We start from the raw sequence: 24,933 nt of genomic DNA, 5'->3' as shown, positions 1-24,933 counted from the left end.
TCAGAGGCGGGGAAGCTCCTGGGAGTCATGTGAGCTCAGCGGCAGGGGCTCCTGCGTCCAGCAGTGGAAGACAGCGGCCGCCCAAAAAGCCGTGTCCACATCCTCACCCCGGTGCCTGGGAATGGGACCTTATTTGGAAAAAGGGGTCTCTGCAGATGTCTTGAATTACGGATCCTGACATGAGCGGGTCACCCTGGATTATCTGGGGGGGGGGGTTCCCTAAAGCCAGTGATCACCATCCTCATAGGAGAGGCACAGAGGACAGACAGGCAGACACAGGGTGAGGCCACGGGACTCGAGCGAGGGGGCCACAGCCCAGGAGAGCCCGGAGACAGCAGGAGCCGAAGGAGGCAGGAAGCACCCTCCCCGAGAGCACCCGAGGGTGAGCACGGCCCTGCCCACACCTGCATTCTGGACTTCCAGCCTCAGAACACTGAGAATAAAGTTCTGCTAGGTTTTTAAAAAAAATTTTTTTAATGTTTATTTATTTTTGAGAGAGGGAGAGAGAGAGTGGGAGTGGGGGAAGGGCAGAGAGAGAGGGAGACACAGAATCCGAAGCAGGCTCCAGGCTCCGAGCCATCAGCACAGAGCCCGACGCAGGGCTTGAACCCACAGACCGCGAGATCACGACCTGAGCCAAAATCAAGAGTCGGTCGCTCAATGCTCAACAGACGAAGCCCCCCAGGTGCCCCTGAGCAATTCTCCTTAAACTGGAGCTTTGTGCAGGGGCAGCATTGTAGCCAAGGAGGTTTATCCGGGGCACGATTATTGCTAATTGAAGACTTTCCCCGGGGCACCAGGCTGGCTCGGGTCAGTGGAACATCCGACTCTTGACCTCAGGGGCATGAGTTGGAGCCCCACGCTGGGCATGGAGCCGACTTTGGAAAACAATGCCTTTTGGATTCTTTGTTACTTGTTTTTGTCTCAGAATATTCTCCCCACGGAAGACGCATCCAATTCCAAAAGTGTCCTGTGTCCTCCACCCCCCAGGAACCCTCTCCTCGGGGTCCTCTCGCACCCCAAGATACAGCAGGCTAAGACAGCGAACGGACCCACGGTCAGAGGTTCAGGAGAAGCCCGGTGATGCGATTACGGCTGAGGGTCCCTGTGACCTTGTGCCAAAACGTCAGCCAGGCTCAGGGTCCTTCGAAGACTTGACTGGGGCTGGGGGATTCACAGGCCGCCAGCTGCTGCTGGCCGCGGGCAGGACGCCTGGGCTCCGGGCCACACTGACCGCCTGCCTGGCCAGGCTGCTTCAGTGTCCTCACTGCCTGGGTGGCGGCTTCCCCAGGGCGAGGGGTCTGAGACAGCAAGGTATATGCCAACAGGAGGTGGGGTCTCTGGGGGCCCCCTGGGGGCCTGGCCAGGAGGTGGGGTCTCTGGGGTCTCTGTGCCAGGAGGTGGGGTCTCTGGGGGCCCCCTGGGGGCCTGGCCACCATGGCCACGTGGGAATAAAACCACGGCGGGAGACACTGAGGTCAGACCCAGGGCAGAACTTTCTTACTGTAGCACCGAACCCTGGAACCTTCTGGGTCTCCGGGTCCCTGCCGCACGCCACAGTCCCTTCACGACTCTCACGGGGGCTCTACGTGGGGGATGATTCCTCGGCGCCTAACGGATGGCCGACCTGGGTCTCCGAGGGGGTGAGCAACCCCTCAGAGCCACTCGCTGTAGGCCCGGAACCTTCTTTCTGATTCCACGTCTCAGCCTTCAGCCACCCTCTGATGCCACTGCCCACAGCGTCTTGGGTGTCATGAGTGGTGGTCACAGCCACCAGCCTGCCCCGCCGTGGCTATCTCTGTCCCTCCCTCCACTCCCCGCCCCACCCCTGCCCGCATCCCGACCCCCTGCTGGTCTTGCAGGAGCTTCTCCAGGGATGCAGAGGTCGCCAGGTCCCAGGCAGAGGCAGACTTGGCCCTGGGTGCAGGGAGTGGGGGGTCCAGGGGAGAGCCCGACATGGATTGGGTGTGGGGGTCAGGGTCTGATGGGGAGTCCCAGCATTCAGGGGGCCCGGTGGCCTGTCAGACAGGGAGGGGGGCCTCTGTACGGTGGGACCCATCCAAAAGGGGTTGCCTGGGCAGGGAGGGGGGAGCTGCATGGGAGTCCTGGCAGGGGACAGCGTTCACAAAGCGCGAGGCAGGCAAGAGCAGGTGCCTTCTGGGACTGCAGGAACGGTGGGCTGAGGGGCGGCTCACAGAATAAGGTCAGTCCTTGGCCCCAGAGGACCGTGCCACCCGAAGGGAGAAGCAGTGGGCTAACCGCCCCCTCCACCAGGATGGCACCCTCGGAGTTTTCATAGTTAGGGGCCCCTGGCGGTGGCCAGGCGGGGCCCTGCCGAGCATTTATCATGGGAAACACCTAAAGCCTTTGACCTGCAGGTACCGGGGCGAAAGTTAATCATTAAGGAATGGGGCACAGATTCAGCCAGAAGTCCACTCACCCAGCCTTGATGCAGGAAGGAGAAAGGTCAGACAACCCTAAACACCCACCAGGAGGCAACGGGTTACGTAAATCAGGGCGCCTTCAGGCAACAGAACATTGTGTCACCCTGGAAATGGTGCGGGGGCCCTGGGCTCTCAGACCTGAGCTTGGTCCGTTCTAACGGAGAAGCGTGTGCCCCAGGGTCCCGGAGGAGGTCTGCCCCAGGACCCAGGGGCCGCGGAGGTGCCCCTCGGGAAGTCCAAGGCGCTGAGGAAAACCAGTCTTTCTGGGGCCCAAGGGAAGCCTGTCTTTACCACGACGGTTAGACCATCTCTGTGATGTAGCATCAGAACGAACACACAGCATTTCGGACTTCACTGCCAACTGCGGGTCCCCGAGAATGGGACTGAGGACTCTGGTTCTACTGAGAGAAGCAGGTCAGGGAGCAGTGGGGGGGGGGGGGGGGGGACGTGCAGGTGCACACAACAGCGGTGGGGGGGGGGGCTGAACCGCACTCCATCCACACGCGCGCGTGCAAACAGCACTCGCGGCTGACACGACAGGCGCCTGCTTCTCCGGGTTCCGGAGCCAGGACGCTGGAGGTCAGGGTCGGCTCCTGGTGAGAACTCCCCGGGCTTGCAGACGGCCGCCTTCTCTGGGTGCGCGCACCTGTGGGGAGAGGTGGGGAGACAGAGACGGGGAGAGAACCGGGGGCACTAACCCCGTCACCCCCAGCCCCCCCCCAGCAGCATCACCTGGGGGGTTAGAGCTCAAGCTGTGGAGCTGGGGACGGGATTCGGGCCACAGTAAGGCTTCCCCCCTTTTACGAAAAGCGGTCACAGGTACAGTTGGCTAAAGATGAGCTAACTACACACGGGAGGTTTACACACACACATACACACGCGCCCCTTAAAAAAGTCCCAGAAAATCACAGGGAGGTTTGCCAAAGTATCCCCCTGTGGCACCCCCAAAATCATCACCGTGGGGACAGCCACAGCCATGCTTATTCTGGGTCGGTCTGTCGCGGCCGCGTGGTTCTCTGCGGGTTCCCGGTGGCCCTCTCTGCCAGAGTCAGGCCGGGAGGCCGGTGCCCCTGCGGGACAGAGCTGGACCCAGGCCCCCGCCCTGGGCTTCTAGCTGCCCCCTGGGCCGGGAGAGAGTCACCCGAGCCAGGGGCCGGGACTTCCTACCTCCCTCGCGCCCCCTTCCTAAGGAATAAAGCCAACTTTTGGTCACTTAAAAATGCCGAAATACATACGGGTCATTACAAAGCGGACAGGGGCCCCCTCCTTCTCCCAGCCCATCCCCCAAGGGGAGCGCGGTTAACCAGCCTGCTTCCAAACACAAACACGCACGCGTTACGCGGGTGCGGGCCGCACGCACACCACGGGCTCGCCGCCCACGCACACGGAGGCACGCACGTCTGTTAGTCACAAACACGGTATCATTGCACACGGACCGCTTTGCGATTTGCTTTTGTGGTTGTAGCGGGTTGAGCGGTGCCCCCACGCGGCAGTTATGTCCACCTGGAACCCGAGTGTGACCTTTGTGATCTTGGCAGAGGTGCTCGAGGATCTCGAGGGGAGATCGCCCCGGATCACCTGGACGGGCCCTGCTCCCAGCCGCTGCCCTTGCAAGAGGAGAGGACACCGCGGGGATCGGGCTGGGGCCCGGATAACTCCTGCCCCTGGCCCCCATCCCCTGCAGACAGAGATGGCCCGCGCCTGGAGAGGTGGCCCTGAGCTCCTGCCGGTATCCAAACCATCCTGCCCCGCCCCCCCCCCCCCCACACCTGGAGGGGTCGCCCTGGGGCCCTGAGGACTCCCAAACTTCCTCCCCTCTCCAGAAGCCCCCCCCCCCCACTGAGAAAGTGACCCTCCTCCCTGCGTGCCTGGAGCCCCTCCCCTGCTGGGGAGGTGGCCCCCCAGACGAGCCCCTTCCCCCCCCCCCACCTGGAGGGGTCGCCCTGGGGCCCTGAGGACTCCCAAACTTCCTCCCCTCTCCAGAAGCCCCCCCCCCCCCCCCCCACTGAGAAAGTGACCCTCCTCCCTGCGTGCCTGGAGCCCCCACCCCTGCTGGGGAGGTGGCCCCCCAGACGAGCCCCTTCCCCCCTCCCCTTATCCCAGTGGGAGCGAGCCCTCTGGGCCACGCACTCACTGGCCGTTGGTCTGTGCCCCGTCCACGGTGATCCTGGGCCCTCCGGGCTGAAGTTCCACATCCAGAGGGCCCTCGTCAAGGGCCCTCAGGACCCCGTGCCAGCTGAGACCTCCAACCTCACACCTGCTGTTTCATACCTGTCCGTTGCCTCTGGGCCTCTGCATACTCTGTTCCTCTGCTGGAACCACACTCCTGCCCGGCCGCCCCCGTCCCTCATCCTGGAGGTCCCAGACATCACCCTCCCCGGGCCTGGCCTGGGTCCCCACCACGTGCTGGGCTCCTCATTCTCACCCCTCCCAGAACACCCACCTGAAGGGGATGACGTGGCCCCTGACCTCGGTCCAAAGGTCAGCGGGGCCCAGGGCAGTGGGATGGGTTATCCCTGGAAGGGCAGTCTTCCCCGGAACCATTTTCCCTGTGACATACTTGCGCTCAAGACTACGGGGTACCAGCACCCGGGAGTTTTAGTCAGACGTGTGACTATCCAGAGGAAGACGACGTTTCCCAGCCATCTTTGCAGCAAATAAGGTCATGTGACTAAGCTTACAGGCACTTGAACAGAAGTGATAGATTATTTCCAGGTCCTTAAAGGGAGAGGCATGCTTTTCACTTCTTTGCTCTTCCTCCGTGCTGGAGTGTGGAGGTGATGGCTGGAGCTATGGCAGCCATTTTTGACCACAAGACAGAAACCATGTCTTGAGGACTGCAGCACAGAAGGCAGGAGTTTAAGTTCCTGACAACAGGGGTTCTCAGCCCTTGGATGCTTACCCTCTGAGCACAATATGAGAGATAAATAAACTTTTCTCCTGATTAAGCCACTTTTATTTCAGGGTCCCTTGGTGAAACCTGTTATGCTTCATGAATTCTTGGGCCTGTGATGTAGACGATGTAACTACTCGGTCTGTGTAGTGAGTTGGATAGTGTCCCCCCAGACTCATATCCACTTGGAATCTCAGAATGTGGCCTATTTGGAAATAGAGTCTTTGAAGGCCAGGTGTGAAGACGCAAAGACAGAGAGGGGACACACAGGGGGACGGCCATGTGACAATGCAGGGGAGGGACGGCGGCGATGCAGCCACAGGCCAAGAAGCACCAAGGATGCGGGAGAAGCAGGAAGGACCCTCCCCCAGAGCCTCCCCAGGGATGCCCCCCACCCCCCCGCCCCCGTTTCAGACTTCCGGTCTCCACAGCCGTGGCCGAATCGATTCCTTTGTCTTCAGCGGGTCCGTCTGTGATACTTTGTTACAGCAGGCAGTTATGCCCTAGGAAACCAATATGGTTTGCAGGGTGTTCTGGTGTTTTTTTGCTCTTTTGCAAAATTACAGATTAATGACGCCCCTTCTGGGTGCCGTGGACTGTAGGAATAAATGACAGCTGCTGACCGTGTGAGGCCACTTGTGCTCGCTCACGGCGGGCGCCTGCTCTCTCACCCCACCCACCAGAACTCATCTGCGAAGCAGCCGGCGCTTCCCAGTCGGCCACGGGCCGCCGTTGCCACGGGGATCCATCACGGCGACACCCCGTGTCACCGATGGGATGCAACACACGGGACTTTGCACTGACGCAGACCTGGTCACCGCACACCAGACCCGACTCCTGCCCAGGGCTGGCTCACCGATGGGGGGGGCGGGGTAGGCAGACACCGCCTGGGCGGGCGACCCTAGCTCCTGGCAAATGACTCCATCAGACTTGGACCCTCCCTCGGGCTATGCATCTCGCCTCTGACCTCACCCCTGCGCTGCTTCTCCCAGCCAAGGAGCTGAGGGGCCGTGGGTTTCGCCTGCAATCTGCAAGGTGGTTCTTTCATCACAAAGGACGCCCCGTGGTGGGCCGGGGCTCGAGGTGGCTGGGCCCTCCACGCATCCTGCCGTGGTGTTGCTGACCCTTCCCCAGGGTTCGCTTATGAGGATTTCTGGCTCCACCTCTGTGCCCTCTTCCGGCCTGAGCACCAGGGCTGCCCCCAGACAGGCACACGTCTGCTTGATCCCCTCCTGGGTAATGACCAGGACGAAACGGTGGGGGTGGGGCCGCATAGGTCTTCTTCGGATATTCAGTATTCTACCCTGACCCTCCTGAGCAGGATGCTTTGTCTTTCCTCCCAGGGCACCCTCTGGCCGGCCGGGGGACCCATGGGACGCAAAGTTGATTCTGGTCGAACAACCTGGACCCCCCAGTGCGACTGTCCAGGCCCTAGACCCAAGGATAACCTGGTTGAGGACACTGGGTGCCTGCAGAAATTGCTGGCGATCTGCTCGCTGCGATTTTCTGGAACACCAGCCTCCAGGGTGCCGGGGACAGCCGTGCACTGTGTCTCACTGGGAGCACTCCACTGCAAAACCACACAGCAGTTCATCTTTTCAACAAACGTGTTCGAACAACTAGATAGCCATGTGCAAAAAAGCCCAACAAAGAAAAATCCCAAAACACAGAACCAAAAACCAAACTACTCCCTGGATCTATCTCCTGCACCACGTACAAAAGTTAGCTCTAATGCTAGCACTGACGTACATGTAAAACTTAATACAGTAACTCCCCCTCACCCCCATCCATAGGGGATACATCCCAAGACCCCCCAGTGGATGTGGATGGTACTGAACCTTACACGTACAGACCTATGTTAAAGTTTCATTCGTAAATCAGGGGCTGAAACAGAGAAACAGTAACTAAAAGTTGGACGGCTGTAGCAATATGCCGTAATAAAGTAACAGGGCTGCGGACTCTCTGTCACAACATCTCACTGCCCTGAGGCTGCCCGTCTCCTGAGGCTCTGGGAGGATGAGGTGCCCACGTGATGGGATGAAGGCGGCCAGATCTGCCAGAAGGAAGGTCACGTGGTTCTGGACCCCGGCGACTGGGGGGGGGGGGGGCGGTAAGCGGCAGACACAGCTGTTGCAAAACCTCTAGAAGAAAACCCCGATGTTTGCACTGCTCAGTTAGGCAAAGATTTCTTAGATGTGACAGACGTGAAATGCACAAACCACAGGAGGAAAAAATGGGTCACTTGGACTTCGTCGACCTCAGGAGCTTGCGCTCTTTTATGTTACTTAATTTCCTTTTTTTGGGATCTTGCGCTCTTTGAAAGACACTCAAGGGAAACAGAAGACAAGCCACAGATGGGGAGAAAATCTTTGCAGATCACCTGTTTGATAACGTAGCGGCAACGATGATACCAAGGACTCTCAAAGCTCAATGACAAGGAAACAACACAGTAAAAAAAGACAATAGGGAAAAATACATTTAAAAACATACACGTTTTAGCAGGGAAGCCATACGGGTGGTTAAGAAGCTCGTGAGAAAAAAATGTTCGGCATCGTCAGTCGACAGGGAAATGCGGGTCCAGCCACAAAGAGACACCGCGGCGCGCTCGCCAGCGCGGCCAGAGCTCCCGCTCCCGCCAGCAGGTGCCGCGAGGACCAGGACCCGGGGCGACGCCCCGCTGACCCCAGCCCGGCGGAGTCCGGGCTCACATCTCTGCCAGCCTCCTCCACGCGGGAAGGGAAAACGCACCCTCTCACAAAACCCAAGGCGACGTTGAAGGCAGCCGGCCCCCCGCCCCTGCCCCCCGCCCCCCACGTCCGCGGGAGCGCCGACCGAGCCCGGCACCGGTGCGGGCGCGCGGCTCCGCGGGCACACGGGCGCTCAGTGAATTTCTGGCTTCTGCCGGCGACAGGCCAGACCCTAAGGCTGTCCCTGCCCTCTTCCGTTTATGGGCCGCGGGGGCGCCGATCAGGGCCGGGGCTGCGGGGGCTCGAAGGGAGGGGGCCCGCTGGTGGGGGCGCTGCGGGGCTGCACGCAGACACCCCGGCGGAACCGCGCACAGAGAAGGGCGCACTCACCGCGTTCCCTGAAAAATGGAAGAAGCGGGCCAAGGCTCGCACTGCGTCCGTCCACCCCTCGTCCAGGCCCGCCGGGTGGCTGGCGCCGGACGCCCCCTCCGCGCCCCCACGCGCCCGACCCTCCCCAGGGCGCCCTGCCGGCGGCCGGCTCGTCCCTCCGCCCGGCGGGTCCGCCGCAGCTCGCGGTGACGGCTCGCGGTGACAGCCCCGCCGCCAAAGCCCGGGGGTGCGGGGCCGGGGCGGGGCCGCGGGTGCCCCCTCCGCCATCCGCCCCTCCCCCGCTAGCCCCCTCCCCTCCCCGCCGCTCCCCGGCGCTCCTCCCCTCCTCCCCCCGCCCGCGGCTCTCTCCCGGCGCCCCTCCCCTCCTCCTCCCGCGCCCCCGCCCCCGCCCCTCGCCCGCGCCCGCGCCCGCGCTCGCGCTCGCGGCCCCGCCCGGGCCGACCGGCGGAGTGCGCCCTCGCGTGGACGTGGACGTGGACGCGGGCGCGGGCGCGGGCGCGGGCGCGCGGGGAGGCGGCGGCGGAGGGCGGCCGTTGCGGGCCGGCCCGCGGGGCTGAGGCCGAGCCGAGCCGGGCCCGCGCCCGCGGGGGGCCCACCATGCGGCGGCTGCGGCGCCTGGCGCACCTGGCGCTCTTCTGCCCCTTCTCCAAGGGCCTGCAGGTAGGCGCCCCCACCCCCCTCCCCCGGCCTCCGTGCCGCCCGCGGGCTGGGAGGGGCTGGGGTCGGGACGTCGCGGGCCGGCGGGGGCTGCGGGGTGGCCGCCCCGGCCCGCGGGGCCGCAGAAGCCCCTCCCCCACGGGCGGGACCCCTCCCCCACCCCCCTTCCCAGAGGCCCGGAAACCGCGCTGAGTCCGCGCCGGCCCCTCACTTGGAAGAGGTGAGGTTGGTTTTCCTGTTGTGGAAAACTTGGGACCCGCAGAAACGCCGTCAGAAGGACGTAACCTCCCCGTGGGTCGTCGCCGGCCCGACCTCAGGGGTGTGCCCTGACCCCACCATGACCTTGGACGAGTCTCCGTCCCCGCCAGGGGGCCCGCTGTCTGCGGGGGGAAGCGCAGGCTGCCTTGGGAACCTCGGTGGGAAGCCTGTCACCGCTGCTTTGGGTGGTCGGGGCCAGGCCCACCCCCGAGACCGAAATGCACCTGCCCTCCGCAGCCCTGTTCGGAGCAGCCCACACCTCCCTGGCCTCTGCAGGCCGTCCTGGGGCAAGAGGGTCCCTGCCGTGGTGCGCCCTTGGCCCCGGCCTGGCTGTCCTCCCGTCCCCTCCGGGAAGAAGCCTGGGAGTCAGGAAACATTCGGGTTTTGTGTCTGTGGGGGACGCCCTCCCTGCCCACCTGGGCCTCAGGGTGCATCCTGGTCTCCACCCAGCCCTGGGCAAGATGGGAGCTGAGGGGTCTGAGGGCGCACCCCCAGGCCTGGGAAGTGGGGTGTGCCCTCCCCGCCCCCCCCCTCCCATCCTGAGGGAGGGGCCTTGACCAGGTTGCTGCAGAGGAGGCCCAGAGCTTGACCTAGGTACTGGGATGGTCTGGTTCCCAGGGGTTGGAGCCAGCCCCGCCCACCTGCTATTAAGGGGCCACATTCAGAGCCTCAGTCTCCCTGTCCGTGAAACATCCTTCTGGGCTAGAGGTAAGGGTTGGTGCCATGGTGCGCGTGGGGTGCTGGTGCATGGGTGACGTGGCTGTTACTGACCCCTGAGTGATTCTCCTTACTCCCCAAGTGGCTTGATTAGGAACTGAGGCCAGGTGGGATCGGGGAGCTGCATGGGACTCGCCCAAGAGTAAGCCTGTCCTGCCCCAGGGGCTCACTCGCTGGTGGGAGACGGGACGCTTGGAGGGCAGGCACGGCTCCTAGAGGAAGGACCCATGTAACCCATCCAGGACCCGGTGCGTGGGGACCGCATACTGGGAGAGCGTGGAGGGAGTCTGGCAGGGCTGAGGAGCTCTCTGTGCTGGGCCCTGCAGGCAGGCTCCTGGGCCCGCGGTCACCCCGTGTGCCTGGGTCCGCCCCGGGTCCCCCCAGGCCCAGCGCTGCTCCGGCCTGCCCTCCTCCTACCCATCAACCTCTGACCCCTGCCGGCAGCCTTCAGGGCCCTCTGGGAGCTGAATGCCCACCCAAGGCCCCGCTCCCACCACCTCACGGCATTGTGTGCCGCCGGCCGGAAGTCTTCTGACCTTGTCCTGCCACAGCGACACCCCCCCCCAGCTCCCGGCCCCCCATCCACTGTTTCTCTGCTTTCCTGTTTTTCATTTTGAACAAATGTGACGGAAGCAGATGTGGTGGCAGGGACAAGGAGGGCTGAGGCCCAAGCCTTCCTGTTCTTCCCTGGTCCTTGCTGCCCCTCAGCGGCCCCTGGAGCTCCCCGGGGCCCTCCTGCCGCAGCCCCTCCCAGGGCGGGAGCCAGGGAATCGGGAGGTGAGGCCCCCACCCTGTCCTCACTGGAGAGCCGGTGGCCCTGTCTCTCAGCGCCAGCCCCAGCCTTCAGCTAGCCGGGACCCCGGACTAAGAGGACTGGAGCTGCCGCCCTGGGGCACGTAGTGTGGCTGGAGGGAGGTGGGGGGGGGGGCACGGGGACCTGAAGCTCTGGGCCCTCCTGCTCTCCTGGCCCCCAGCCCTTTTCTCTGGGGTTCACCCCCCCCGCCCTGACTGAGACATTGGTAACCCCATCCCCTCCGTTGGCTGCTCTAGGACGGTGGTCTGGGAGGCCTGTGATCTGCCAGGGCAGGGGGTGGGGCTGGGAGGTGGTGTCCCTGGAACCCAGGGGTTTGGGAGCTGGGTGAGACACCGAACCCTCAGCCCACCTGCTTGTGCAAGGGTCTGGGGCCCTCATGTCCTGCGATTCTGTTCATCAGCTGGGGAAACCTGGCAGAAGGGGCTGAACCCCCACACCCCAGACATCTGTCCCCCGCCCACCCCAGACATCTGGGACAGGGCCTCTGGCAGTGGGGGCAGGGGCTATGTATCTTATTTATTGTTTACTGTGGGAAAATACACACCATGTGAAGTTTAGTATCTTAACCATTTTTGAGGGCACAGTTCAGGGGCGTCAGGCACATTCACACGGTCGTACAGCCGTCCCCCCGTCTGTCCCCAGAACGTGTTCATCTTCCCAGACTGGACTCTGCCCCGTTATACACAGACCCTCCCCTCCCCGCCACACCTGTGGATCTGACTTCTCCAGGGCCTCCTGTGAGTGGATCCTGTAGGACTTGTCCTTCTGTGACAGGCTCCTCTGAGGACAGTGATCTCAAGGTTCATCCGTGTTGTAGCCTGTGTTGGGATTCCCTGCCTTTTAAAGAGCGGATGACGTTCCACGGTGTGGACGGACCCTGTTTTGTTTCCCCCCTCACCGGTCGGTCGACCCTTGGGTTGTGTCTCTCTTCGGCCCTCGGGACAATGCGGCCGTTCTCGTGGGTGTGCGAGGTCGTGTCCCTTCCAGGCTCCCCGGGTGGGGGCTGCTGAGACCCCGCCCCCTGTGCCAGCGCCCCCCAGCCCCGTCCCCCGTGCTGGCCCTGGCCCAGCTGAACTGCCCACCGGTCAGAGGACAGGGTGCACGGGTGGTGATTTTCCACCTCGACCTTGTGCAGAGGTTACAACGTCGTCATGAAATGAGGGCAAGACGGGAGAGAATTTGTCAAAAAAGGTCTTTATTCGTCAAAGTAGACTTGCCTCCTCTAGGTGTCCCTTCGGTTTGAAATTTGTTTTTGCCTGCCTGCGTGATTTAAAAGTCTGGGAGCACCGGGCAGCGGCCCCCAGCCCGGAGTGGGTGCACCGAGGGCGGAGGGAGACTGGGAGGAGAGACGTAGGGAGTGCCCCCGGGCGGTGGGCAGCTTTGGAAGCCGGAGCCGGGCAGGGTGCTGGCCCCGGGGGTGGGGGGTGGGGTCGGCCGGGGTCCGTGGAGGGGGAGGTAAACGCACCCCGAACGTGGCGCTTCCTCTCTCCCCCCAGGGCCGGCTCCCGGGCCTCCGGGTCAAGTACGTCTTCCTGGTGTGGCTGGGCATCTTTGTGGGCAGCTGGCTGGTGTATGTGCACTACTCGACCTACGCGGAGCTCTGCCGCGGGCACGTCTGCCAGGTGGTTATCGTAAGTGTCGCCTCGTGGGCTGGCGCGGGGCCGGGGGCGGCATGCCCTGGACCCTCAAGACGCCAGCAGGGTGGGCTTTCAGGTGGGCCCAGGAGCGCCGTGCAAAGCCGTCTCTGGCTGGCTGCGGAAGAGACGGGGTGGCGGGGAGGGGGGGACCGTGGGGACGCCAGTGCAGGGGTGCAGGACGGCACGGGCTGGCGGCTGGGCGCGTTCACAGAGGTCTGGGGGGAGGCCTTTCAGCAGGGAGACTGGGATGGACAGTGTGGGTGGCCTCGAGGGCCCCTCGCTAAGGGAGGCTGTGAGGCACGGTCCTCAGAGCCTCCCGTGGTGGTGGTGGTGGTGGTGGTGGGGGGGGGGGGCGGTCACTGCCTGTGGCCTCAGGGAACGTGACGTGTGTGAGCCACTCATGAGCGTGTATGTTTGTGGGTGTGCGTGGGAGGGGAGGGGCGTGACGAGCTTGCGTGTGCTCATACACGTGAAGGCACGCAGACTCGTGTGTGCACGCCTAGCTCACGTCCTGCTTCTGTGGACACTCGGTGACTCGGGCGGGAGGTAGGGGCCGCGCCAGCCCACGGGACACCGACAAGCCCCAGGCTCTTCTGACCCCCCTCGGCACCCTGCCTGGCCTTCTCCCGGGCAGTCTGGAGCCCCTGGCGAGCGGGTGGCCAGGGTACTGCCGCCCCCTCGATGGGCCTGCAGGACCCACCCTGGAGCATCAGGAACTCGGGGCTCTGCACCTGCCCCACCGCAGCCGGGCAGCCTGGAAGGGGGCCTTGTCTCCGGCGGGGGGGGGGGGGGGGGGGTCCTGTGTGGGGCTGAAGCTGGCCACGGGAGGGCTCAGGCAGGCCAGCTCTGGCCCAGAGCCCCCAGGGGCCCCAACTGGGAAGACGTGGCAGTGGGGAGGGAGTGGGGGGTCCGGAGGTGGCAGAACCCATGTGATGGGGTTTTCAAGAGTGTTGGTTAAGCACCTCCTCAGGACAGGCCAACACCGGGCCCCGAGGACACGGTGTCCAAGCTGGGGGAACGGCTTTCCCATTTCCTGCCTGTTCTCGGTGGCCTCCAGGAGCCAGGCCTGAGCTGGGCACCAGACACAGGGCTCTGCCCTCACGGTCCAGGGGGTCCAGGGACACACAAGTGCAGACGGGGGGGGGGGGGGGGGGGGGGGGGGGGGGGGGGGGGGGGGGGGGGGGGGGCTCTGGGTGGGGAGAGGCCCTGCTGTGTGGACAGCTCGGTGGGGCTGGGGAGGGCCAGGATGGGCCCTGGGAGGCCTGTGGTGAGGGTTGTGGAGGGCTGTGGGGGGATGCAGGGTGGCTGGGGTGAGGGTGGTGGGTGGGGCAGGGAGATCGGGCAGGAGGTGAGGGTTGGGGATCTGGCCTAGGGGTACAGGGAGCAGCCAGCTAGAGGGTCCGCTGGGGGACCAGCGGGGGACTGCCCCTCTCCCAACAAGGGGGACTGTAGCTCCTCCATCCCCCCACCCTCCCCCAGGGTCTCTCGGCTGCTGAGCGCCTGGCCCTCAGTCCATGAGGACGTTTCTGCCTCATGGGGATATCTTCTGTGTCGCACAGGCCCCACAGCGTGTGCACGACCACGCGGCAGGGCCATGGGCAGGAGTTCGGGTCAGGTTCTCCGCGGCCTCTGGCTGTCTGGTCGGTACTAGCCTTGAGCCCCTGCCGCGGCCCGTGTGCAGGTGGGAAGCAGGCTGGGAGGCGAGGCGACACGCTGCCCCCTCAGCCTCTGTGGGAGCCCCTCCCCGGGCCCAGAGGGCAGTGCGCCCCCGCCCACCCACCTCCAAGGCTCTGCAGTTCCGTGGGGTTCTGGGGGGTCACACCCCTCGTGGCGGAGGGCGTCCCTACGAGGTGGGCGAATGGGATCTTCTTCCTTTCCTTTTGCCATCTTGATGACGGCATCGTTTGCGTGGCGCCGCGGCACGGACCCTCCTTCCCGGCTCCCCGAGCTGAGCCGCGGCCTCTGGGTTTTGTCCCCGGGCCTGCCCGCCCTCCCCCCCGCACTTTGGGCGCCTCGCTCTCCTTCCTCCAAGCCCGGCTCGGCAAGGGCCTGGGCTCCATGGCAACGGTGAGGCACTTCCAGGAATGCACCCCACAAGCTCCAGTGCTCCAGATGGCCGCACCTCCTGCCTGGGGGGGGAAGGGCCGCACTCCGTCACCGCTAAGCTTTCCCACCCTCCTCAGGGTCAGCCCAGACCCCCGGGCTTCAGGGGGCCGCAAAGGAGGGGGCCCAACCTGGTCATCGCTGCGAGCGGCTGACTGGCTGTGGGTCTGGCTAAGCCCCGGGTGACGGACACGGGGAGGGGCTGCGCCAGTGCCCCCAGCTGGCCCCCAGGCTCCCTGTACGCCGCCCTCGGGGCAGAGGCGGGGCCCACGCCAGGGAGCAGCAGACTCCCAGACCTGGCAGGTGGGGGGCTGGGTGGCGGGGGGCAGCTCTCAGGCCGCGGTGAGCAGAGGCCCTTGCCAGCTGCTCCGGGCGGTGCCTGGGCCCTCCGCTGAGCCTCAGGTGTGGCCGGGAGGCTGCAGTGGTGGTGCCCTCCCAGAGGGGGTGTGGCTTGAGAACCAGGGGGCACCTGGCAGGTGTGGTGGGGCCTCGAGCTGCCCACCCGGGGTGCCCCACGTGGATGATGGGGTGAGGACTCGGCCTGGGGAGGGGCCCCGCCTCCTCAGTCCGCTCCCTGGTGTCCCCACCCGCAGTGTGACCAGTACCGCAAGGGCATCATCTCCGGCTCCATCTGCCAGGACTTGTGCAACTTGCACAAGGTGGAGTGGAGGGCCTGCCTCTCCTCTGTTCCCGGCCGGCAGGTAAGCCCAGCGGGGTCGCAGGGTCGGGTGTGGGGCAGGCCCTCCGCTGTCATTCCCCCCCCCCCCCCCCCCCCCCCCCGACGTCTGCACAGAGGGCTCCTCTGGCCCCACCCAGGTATACAGCGGGCTGTGGCAGGGCAAGGAGGTGACCATCAAGTGTGGCATCGACGAGGGCCTCGACTCCAAGGCCAGGTCGGACGTGGCCCCCCGGCAGGAGCTGGTACTGTTTGACAAGCCCACACGGGGCACCTCGATTAAGGAGTTCCGAGAGATGACCCTCAGTTTTCTCAAGGTCAGTTGGCTCCTGCGAGTTGGGTGTGGAGTTGACCCCAGGAATGTGTGCACAGGGCAGGAGGCAGGCTGGGTCGGGGCCGTACCCACCAGACAGGGGTCTGGCTAACCTCGGCTGCAAGCAGACGCTTGCTCAGGGGGCCACCCCCTGGGTGCAGAGGACCCCTTCCCTGGCCCGGGGCATCTGTGGGGGGAGCAGGGAGCTGTGTGTGCATGGAAGGTGGGGGTGGGTGGGAGCAGATGAGAAGCCGCCGGCCCAGCACACCTCTCACCTGTGTGCCGAGGTGCCCACTCCCAAGCTCCCTGAGCACCAGTGGAGACCAGAAAGCCCCAGGAACAGCTCCTGGAGAAATGAAGGTGTGCCAGTGGCCAGGGAGGGCTCCCAGGAGGTGGTGAGAGGTCTTCCCACATCCCTGGGCCGTCCCCTCCTGCTTGTGTGCGCTTGGACGGGCTCTCCCAAGCTGGCCGATGCACCGGGTCCCAGGGGCTGAACCAAGTAGGTCAAGGCTGGCGTCCTGCCAGCCTAGAAACCCACCATGAGGTCAAGCCCGCGGGCCCCAAAATGACTCGGTTTCCCTCTCCCTTGGTCTCCGATGTCAGGCGAACCTGGGGGACCTGCCGTCCCTGCCGGCGCTGGTCGGGCGGGTCCTGCTCATGGCGGACTTCAACAAGGACAGCAGGGTGTCCCTGGCGGAGGCCAAGTCGGTGTGGGCCCTGCTGCAGCGGAACGAGTTTCTGCTGCTGCTGTCCCTGCAGGAGGACCACGCCTCCAGGCTGCTGGGCTCCTGTGGGGACCTCTATGTCACCGAGGGCGTCCCACACGGCTCCTGGCACGGGGCCGCTCTCCCGCCCCTCCTGCGCCCGCTGCTGCCCTCCGCCCTGCACACGGCCCTCCAGCAGTGGCTGGGGCCCGCGTGGCCCTGGAGGGCCAAGATCGCCATCGGGCTCCTGGAGTTCGTGGAGGAGCTTTTCCACGGGGCCTACGGGACCTTCTACATGTGCGAGACCACGCTGGCCAACGTGGGCTACACGGCCAAGTACGACTTCAAGATGGCCGACCTGCAGCAGGTGGCGCCCGAGGCCGCCGTGCGCCGCTTCCTGCGGGGCCGCCACTGCGAGCACAGCGCGGACTGCACGTACGGCCGGGACTGCAGGGCCCCTTGCGACAAGCTCATGCGCCAGTGCAAGGGCGACCTCATCCAGCCCAACCTGGCCAAGGTGTGCGAGCTGCTGCGGGACTACCTGCTGCCCGGCGCCCCCGCCGACCTGCGCGAGGAGCTGGGCAAGCAGCTGCGCACCTGCACCACGCTGAGCGGGCTGGCCAGCCAGGTGGAGGCGCACCACTCCCTGGTGCTGAGCCACCTCAAGACCCTGCTCTGGAAGGAGATCTCCAACACCAAGTACTCCTGATGGCGCCGCCCTCCCGCCCTCCCACCCACCAGGGGGCGCCCGGGGCCCTAGCGAGCCACTCCCCGCTCTTCACCCTGCCGGGCCAGCTCTGCCTGCCGAAGAGGCCCGGGCCAGGACCGAGGCAGGGAGGGGGCCTGGCCAAGCGGCCGGTCTGCACAGAAGCCCGGGAGGTGGTGTGGAGCCCTTCCCCCACCCCCCGCCTTCCCAGCTCTCCAGACCCCACGACCAGACAGAGGGGCTGTTGAGCTGGACCGGGAGGCCGGGGTGGGGGCGGGGGAGCAGGACGGGAGTACCCGGAGCCTGACCACCAGGGGCTGAAGGACCCTCCCAAGGTTTTGTTACCTTTAAGGACTCGTGATGTAAATAAACAGCTTTTCTGTGAGTGCCCCGGAGTCCTTCACCCTGGACCCTAGACCGGCTGTCAGCCACCCGGGCTCAGAAGTGGGGGCTGCGGACGGAAGACACGTGGCCCCCAGGGCCTAGCTGTGGGAAAAGGCCTCAGTGGGCATCGCGCTGGGGTCTCCTAGAGCCCAGCCACATCCTGGGGGGGTGGCGGTGGGGGCAGGAGCGGTGGGGATGGGACCGAGACTGCTGAGGTTACGGCGCAATGGCAAAGGTGCTCTGGGAAGAAGCGTGGAGCCCAGCTCTGCACGGCTACTGGCGAGCAGCCCATTTTCTGGCTCCAGACCACCCCTCCTGCGGTGCCGGGCTCACAGAACACACTGGAGGAATTTGGTGGATTTCAGTGAACCCCAACGTGGAAAACCCACTATCTGGGAGAGTCTAGCATTTTCCCTGCCCCTCCCCAAAGAGAAGCTGCAGGAGCCTGGCACCACTCCCCGCCCCTCGGGGTCCCCACTGTTGAGGAGCCCAGGCCTGTGCAAGGAACGGAGAATCTGCAGGCTGCCACCTGCCCCACAGAAGGGGCAGGAGCCAGCCCCAGGGTGCGAGCAGGTGGCTCCCTCTCTCGTCCTGGGGTCACGGCTTCAAGACCTCTACACAGTAATTGGGGACTGACTTGGCGGGCTGGGGTAAGCACACCTCCCTGCCCCAGGTCACTGGGGACAACTCCCGAGGCCGTGGGCTTTTGTAGGCTGAACTCCAAGGGGTTATTTAAAACCCTGCCTGGGAAGTGACTCAGGAACTTGGGGCGGACACCCCAGCCCACGCCCTTCTCTAAATGTCACCCGGTCAAACAACCAGGTGGCAGCCCAGCGGAGCAAAGCCGCCCCACCCCCATACCCACCGGTGCGTGCGCCCACCCACCCCGTCGCCACGGGGCCTCCGCTAAGCAGACTGAGGAGAAGCCAAGTCAAGACGGCTTATTCAAGACCGATTTAGTCTCGAGTTTTGCCAACAGAGCAACAGTTTTATTGAAACATAAAAGCATTAAATCCTTCAGCTTACTTCACCACCGTTTGCTTAAAACTGTTCCCAATTCCGGCCGTCCTACCGCGTTTTCAGTGTTAGTTCTTAGCACCCGTCCTACCTTAGTTGAAATAACTTCTCCCCGTCCGGACTTTCCTCCCTCGTGTGCGGGGGAAACAGTCCGCACGCGGCACAAGCAGCAGTTTAGAATCACGGACTCCGGGCAGTTCGAAACCTCTGCTGCCGAAGCCTTTGCTCCCCGAGGCACGCAGTGGCCGGGGAGGAAGAATGAGGACCCGAGACCCCCGCGCGGGGCGGCCTCCGAGCGGGGGCTCCTCCTCTGAAAGCAGAGGCGAGGCTGCTCTGCCAACAATCACTGCATCAAAAGTGGAGGCCCTGGCCCCCCGATGGATCTTGACCCCTTGTCTCTGCTCTCAATCACGTTTACTTTTCTTGGAGTTTTTGCAGTCAGAGGGGGCTCAATTAACAGTTCAACACTCCCCGCCTCGCCCCGCAGACCCACAACACAGGACCGCTTTCCAACACGCCAACACTCTGCACAAGCGTTTCAGAAAGCAATGCAAAATACCTTGCTACTTCTCTGCTTTGTATCAGGGAGTGTCTCACCCTGAGCGGACGGCCTGGATCTCGCCTGGCTGGGCTGGCTGGGCTCTCCACCTGAAAACAAGGCAGGACAGCCCTCGTCACAACCGCTACCCGAGTGCCGTTTACCAAGACCGCCCCCCTCCACTCGCCAGCGCGCTGGTCTGGAGGGTCACGCGTAGGGTTCTAGGTGGCACTGCGGCGTCTCCTTGGCAGGACAAAGCCAGGTGTGGCCCTCTGGTGTTCCCCCACCCGCCCTCCAGGCCCGCCTCCTGCTCTGCGGTCTCAAGGGTGCTTAGAGCAGGGTGTGGGGGCGCAGGGCTTAGAAGCCCCAGCCACTCGTAGCAGCCGAGAGTGCAAAACACACACGCCCAAAGGCCTCCAGAAAGCCCTCCCCAGACAGACCTACAGAACGATCGCTTCCAAGAGGGAGGCCCTCTCCTGGTCAGTCCCAGTGGTCCAAAGGCCGGCCACATGCTCACCTCCATGCGCCCCACCCCCCCCTCCCCCCCACGACGAGGGTCATCTTACACACGAGAACCCGAAGAGCAAAGCGGCTGGTGCCCTGCTCGGCGTTCCCGGCTAGAAGCCCGGAGGCATGTTCGGCTACAAACCATTCTTAGTGCCCACGGTTCTGAGCACTGAGCGTAGAAATAGCCGCTTCCTCTTTGCCCCAACATCACAGGTGCAGCAGAGAAGCTGTGTCTGTGGTGCCGGGAGGCCCGGCGTCTGAGGGGCACAGCCACCCCCCCCCCCGACCCCCAGCGAGGAGGCGGGGGGGTAACACCTCACCTGGTGGGGCCAGCGTCTCCTCTCCACCTCGGTCTGGACGGTGACGGTGTTATTCTGGCCCACGTGCACAGGCTGGCAGTCCCCTTCCTTCCTGGATTAAGGAACAAATACCCTGACCCCCAAAAATCACCGTGTAAAGTTGGCCGCCATTATTACTGTTACCAAGTCAGACACCAGCCTCTACCTCTGCAGGACTGTGACAGCCGTCTGGCGAGGCGCGTGGCACGGAGGCGCTTTCGAGCGGTCTCTCGTCCTGCCCGTCACTCGTGTTTACAACCCCGGCTGCTACGGACGAGGTGATCCTTTTTAACTCTTCTGCGGTCACCTTTAGGAGCCCCAACGGGCAGCCCGCACTGGCACCTTAGTGCCCGATGTAGCCGGGGGGACCGCAGTGCAGCCGGAGGGCCTTCCTTCCTGAGGGGTTGCTGCCCGCCCCCACTCCCCCCCCCCGCCCCCCGCAAGCTACTAACCAACGGACCAGAAAGCCACAAACCAGGGGACGGGCCAGGAAGCAGTGCCCTGCAATTCCTAAAACTGGAGAAAGCCAGGATGGCCGGCCCGTGCCACGGTCTCCGCATTGTCAGAACCCTGCAACTTGACCGCTTGAGTTTCTGGCTGCGCAGCGCATCCAACTTGCTTCAAGAGGCAGAGCACGCTGACGCTCTGACCCAGAGTCATTTGAAGCAGGTTAACGGTTAGGTGCCGGTGCTCGGTCTCCCCCGAAGGAAACTTCAGGTGCCTTCATTGTTTTCATCCCCTGGGATGGGAAACCCTCAGCCCTTCAGCAGGTCAGCCTACCTGAAATCCACTCACCTCTTCTGCTCATCCCTGCTTGTCGGCGACCCACTCCTACCTCCTGCTGTCAAAGGCCGGACCGCCTCACCAACCGAGGCCACCCAAGAGCTGCGACACAATGGAAGGGCTTTCACACGAGGCTCCAGGGTGCCAGGAAGCACATCTACGATCTAGCTCCCCGTCCGCTGTCAGACTATTAATCATCCAGACGTTCTGCAGCCCGAACGCTGGGCGTAGACAAGCCTCCCTTCTCTCTGCCGCCGAATGACACAAATGTGACACAAACGCAGCCACACCTGCAACGCCTCTGGGGGCAGTGAGCTCTGTGCCGGGAACACCAGCAACTCAAGGGTTATTCCCCTGACCACGCGGACGGTGGACTGGCCCCGATCAGAAAACCACATCACACGTCGGGGCGGCTTTGTTCCAGCGCCTCCGTGTGGACTCACCTGAGACCCCAGGACGCCCTCCCAGGTGCTCGGTCTCTAGCAAACTCCCTAGAGAAAAAGGAAAGCAGCCCTTTCTAAAACCCCAGCGAACCCACAAGGAGCCACTTCTCGTGGGCTGTTCCGCTTGCATTCGGCGTCCAGAGACCCTGCCACCAGGCCTACGCGTGGCCAGGAACCCCCAAAACCCATTTACCGTCCCCCTCCCCGGTCCCCGCCTAACTCGAGTGTGGAAAACTAAGGTCACTGGCTGGCCGCGTATGGAGCCCGCGGACCAGGTCTAGGAATGCCTGTTCCCACCGGGCCCCCGGCTAAGCAGCGGCATTCACACCACCGCGCTTCGGAAGCCGCCTTTCGGCCACACCCGACCAGGGAATGAGGGGCAGCCGACCCGCTTTTTAAAGCAAAAACAACGCGTGGCCAGAGGCGGGAGGCCACTTTCTACGGGTCTCAACCCGCGAGGGAGGGCGGCGGGCGCTCAGCAAGGTCCGGACCCGCCCGGCGCCTGGCCTGGGGCCCGCCGTCCCTCCCGCGGCCGGCCCGGCACCGGGGGCGCACGGCCGCAGCTCGGGTCACGGCTGCCGAGGCCCTGGCGGGGCGGCGGGCGCCCGGGGCTCCGGGAACCAGGCCGCGCGCACCACGCGGAGACGCCGCCACCGCCCGGAAAGGACGCGCGCACGCGCGACGCGCCTTTTATAGTGCGTACGGCGGCCCGCGAGGGCCAAACCGCGCCGTCCCCAGCACGCCGCCGCAGCGCCCCCTAGCGGAGTCTTCCGGCCTCTGCTGCCGCCTGTCGCTCCCCGGGAGCCGTCCCCAGAGACAGCCAGGCCCCACCGGCTGGAGCTCCCACTCTCTGCCGGCGTCCCCGGCTCGGTCCGCTGCGGGCGGCAGCCCCGGGTCCTCCTCCTGGAGAGTGCGAGCCTGCGAAACGGAGATCCGGTGACCTACGTCCCGTGGGGGGGCAGGATTGCAGGAATCGATCTGTGCAAAGCACCTGTCCCGCACCCCGAGAGCGGCCCCGAACCTGGGGCCTCCTCTCTGCGAGGCTAGGCTGAGCCTCTGCCGGGCGGCGGGGGGTGGCCCTCAGGAGGATCCCCTGCGGGGAGCGCCGCCTTCACCCCCTCGGCGGGGGTCTCCTGGGCTCGGCCTCTCGCCGAGCGGGGCGGGGCCGCTAGGGCACCAGGCAGCGCCCCTCTGCTTCCTCCTGCACCTGGAAGCTTCTGGGGCCGGGTCGGGAAGGACCCTCCAGGGATTCATTAGCCTCCTGGTGCTTCTCCCCAGCTAACAAATTACCGCTAACTGGGGCCGATGGGGCGTGGCCTGTGGAGCCGGGGTCAAGTCAGGGTAAGTTACTGCTGGGGACTGAGGACAGATCCACGAAGAATGCTACCGTGCCCTGGGGGCAGAGTGGGGAGTCCCAGGGTGCCCCCAGACCTGGCCCGCCCCAGGCATGTCCATTTTTGCCGCAAGCTCGATTTGGCTGTGAGCGCTCTGGGCAGCTCTGGGCAGCTCTGGGCTGCTTTGGGGAAGGAAGTACACCCTCCCCGCTCCCCATTTACCTAACAGCCTGCGGGAGGCTCCGTCCCAGTGGGAGGGACCAGCCAACTCTAGCTGGAGGCCTAACTCTGAGGAAAAGAGGAGTTTCTTACGCTCTGGCCACTCGGATCCAGTGCTCCAGCACCCCGGCCCTGTGCCCGGCCGTCACACTCTGGTCTTCGAAGCAGCAGGCCACGCTGTTGACCTGGGTGACCGTGGCACTGACCGTGGGAGCCAGCTGCCCGTTTCCCTTTTTGTCCCACTGGGACCGGATGGAGCCCAGGTGGTGGCAGGGTGCCACCTTCTCAAACAGCATCTGGGGATCAGGGGGAGTGCCAGCAGGCCTTGCCACATCCCAGAGCTTGGCACCCATGGTCCCCCCGGTTCCAGGGAGGGTCCCTGCTCAGAGCTTGAGCTCAGGAAGCTGAAGACATACCTCAAGAGTAGGGGAAGCCCTGGGTTTGTTCCTGCCCACCGAGAACACCCCACACAGGATGACCGGGACCCCACACTGGCCGAAAGGGAAGCGGCATGTCACTTCCTCCAAGCACCAGAAGGCAGCTCCGACCGCCCGCCTGGAGGGGGCAGGGCCATCCTTGCACCCCCCTCCCCACCGGTCCCCTGCTCAGCGGCACACTTCCTGTGGCAGCTGCACTGAGGGCTGCGTTTCTGTCTCCCATGTAGTCAGGTTCACGTCAACTGCCTGATCGGTGCTGTGGCCTGAGAGCCTCTTGGGCAGATGCGAGGAAGGCGAGCCGTGGAGCCCCCTCGGTCCCCAAACGGGCCAGATCCCATCCAGCTTTACATCTGTTTTGCCTTCTGGAATGGTCACAGCCCATCCGAGCGGATGCACGGGGAGTGTCCTGTCCACAGTCGGACGATAACCGAGGCCCCAGGGTTAACAACCTTGCCCAGGCCGCCCGGTTCGCAACGGTGGAGCCGGGACTGGGACCACGGAACGGCGGGTCTGGGCCGCCGATGCCAGAAGGAGGCTCCCCTGCGTCCCCGTATCCAGCTCAGGTGCTCGCTGCGTCCAGCAGCCTGGCTGGGAGGGGACCCCTGGCAGTGAGGCTTCTCTTCACTCACTCCGGTCTCTGCAGCCCCAGGAAAAGGCTGGAGGGCCTTTGCTGGTGGAGCTGGCTTTGGGCTGGCAGGTCACATCCTGGACACAGACAATGGGTCTTACAGGAGATGACCCCTAGGTCTCCCACTCCGCACGTAGAGACCTCACACCCACTCTACTGCTCAACTCATTTCTCTCCCCAACGTGGACCAGAACCAAGGGTCCCATCACTGTTCCCAATCCCTTATGTCCACCACTGCTATGATGAACACCCCCAAAACAACACCTTTGAGAAACTGCGCCAGGGTTTCTCTGCTGATCCTGGGACCAGCCCTGCTGGGGGAGGGTCTGCGCCTGTGGCTTGGATGGGAGCTGCGCTCTGTTGTCCCAGAGAGGGGAGCCTGTCACACTTCTCGCTGGGGATCGGCTGGGGCCTCTGCTTCCTCACGTGTCACCTGGGCTGCCGGTCCCCAGACCAGAAACCTGCCCCTCTGAAGGTGACCACCGCTGCCTCCCTTGGGTTTCACTTGCCCGAGTCCCTCCCCGGGACCGCCCCACATCTCTGACGCCTGCTCCCATGGGGGTCGCCTCCCTTGGACTGGGGTGGGTCTGGCCTCCATCCCGGGGAACACACTGGCTTTGGTGCATTATTTGGCACAGAGGCCTGTGGACCTTCTGGCCCTGGGTCGTGAGGGATGCTCTCCCGTCTGTGTTGTGACCGTCCAGCCTTATGCATCTCCCAGTTTGTGATTGGGCCACGGGAGGACCAGCCCTGTCCTGGCTGGCGTCAGGCTGTGGTGTCACAGCATGCACAGGGGTCTCCATCCCAAGACCATTGTCACCGAAGGGGCCTCCATATTCCCACCTAATCTTTAATCCATTGCGATTTCAATATCAAAGGAGAAAGAGTCTATTTCAAACAAACACAAAGTACGAAAATGAATCTTTCTCGTCTGAAAAGTTGCTTCAGACCCAAAGGTATCTCTGGCGAGATTCCACTTGAAGGAAACCTCCAGAGTAGGTAACAGAACACGGAGAGAAAGCAGACTGGGGGTTCCCAGGGGCTGGCGGGGCACGAATGGGGAGTGAGGGCTCGGGGTACACGGTGACCCTTGGGGACCGAGATTTTCTGCAACAATATTCTGTGGTGTGGTTCACAGCGTCGTGAGTGTACCCCGTGCTCAGGAATTGCACAACGTAAAATAAATAAATTTTTATTGAAGATTAATGTGGATTATAAGGAAACAATGAACAAATAAAGTAACAGCTAAATAGAAGAGGAGAGAAAGGATAAGGTAGAAGAGGAAGAGACATTCTGGTGGGGGGTC

The 24,933-nt window shown here is 64.0% G+C and overlaps 2 protein-coding genes, 2 long non-coding RNA genes, 2 other non-coding genes and 1 pseudogene across 7 annotated transcripts; 4 read left to right on the top strand and 3 right to left on the bottom strand.

The window, feature by feature from the left end:
- Positions 1-714: 714 nt before the first annotated feature.
- LOC122205762 lies at positions 715-840 on the top strand (annotated as a pseudogene).
- Positions 841-8,938: 8,098 nt separating this feature from the next.
- DIPK1B (divergent protein kinase domain 1B) lies at positions 8,939-17,384 on the top strand. The gene is made up of 5 exons (XM_042913318.1): positions 8,939-9,074; positions 12,357-12,491; positions 15,194-15,301; positions 15,417-15,593; positions 16,193-17,384. Exons 1-5 carry the CDS (start codon positions 9,012-9,014, stop codon positions 17,000-17,002), a joined length of 1,293 nt encoding a protein of 430 aa, XP_042769252.1. The 5' UTR covers positions 8,939-9,011; the 3' UTR covers positions 17,003-17,384.
- On the top strand, positions 9,237-10,352 carry LOC122205173. The gene is made up of 3 exons (XR_006195933.1): positions 9,237-9,291; positions 9,948-10,037; positions 10,129-10,352. It is a non-coding gene; the product is annotated as an uncharacterized LOC122205173 (long non-coding RNA).
- A 966-nt stretch (positions 17,385-18,350) lies between the features above and the next one.
- Positions 18,351-21,556, bottom strand: LOC122205172. Of its 2 annotated transcripts, none has more exons than XR_006195932.1 (4): positions 21,010-21,556; positions 20,579-20,668; positions 19,766-20,050; positions 18,351-19,048 (listed from the first exon to the last, which is right to left on the bottom strand). It is a non-coding gene; the product is annotated as an uncharacterized LOC122205172 (long non-coding RNA). The 2 variants fall into 2 exon arrangements; XR_006195931.1 differs by having other exon boundaries at positions 19,766-19,877; positions 21,010-21,541.
- LOC122205735 lies at positions 19,570-19,705 on the bottom strand. Its single transcript, XR_006196236.1, has one exon. It is a non-coding gene; the product is annotated as a small nucleolar RNA SNORA43 (small nucleolar RNA).
- On the bottom strand, positions 20,745-20,878 carry LOC122205737. The gene has a single exon (XR_006196238.1). It is a non-coding gene; the product is annotated as a small nucleolar RNA SNORA17 (small nucleolar RNA).
- A 247-nt stretch (positions 21,557-21,803) lies between the features above and the next one.
- LOC122204942 lies at positions 21,804-24,792 on the top strand. The gene is made up of 2 exons (XM_042912805.1): positions 21,804-22,350; positions 23,227-24,792. The coding sequence occupies exons 1-2, from the start codon at positions 22,315-22,317 to the stop codon at positions 24,169-24,171; spliced, it is 981 nt and encodes a 326-aa protein (XP_042768739.1). The 5' UTR covers positions 21,804-22,314; the 3' UTR covers positions 24,172-24,792.
- Positions 24,793-24,933: the final 141 nt, after the last annotated feature.

The sequence above is a fragment of the Panthera leo genome, chromosome D4 (genome assembly GCF_018350215.1).
Source record: "Panthera leo isolate Ple1 chromosome D4, P.leo_Ple1_pat1.1, whole genome shotgun sequence".
Taxonomy (NCBI): domain Eukaryota; kingdom Metazoa; phylum Chordata; class Mammalia; order Carnivora; family Felidae; genus Panthera; species Panthera leo.
This window is presented reverse-complemented; position numbering and strand designations above follow the sequence as displayed.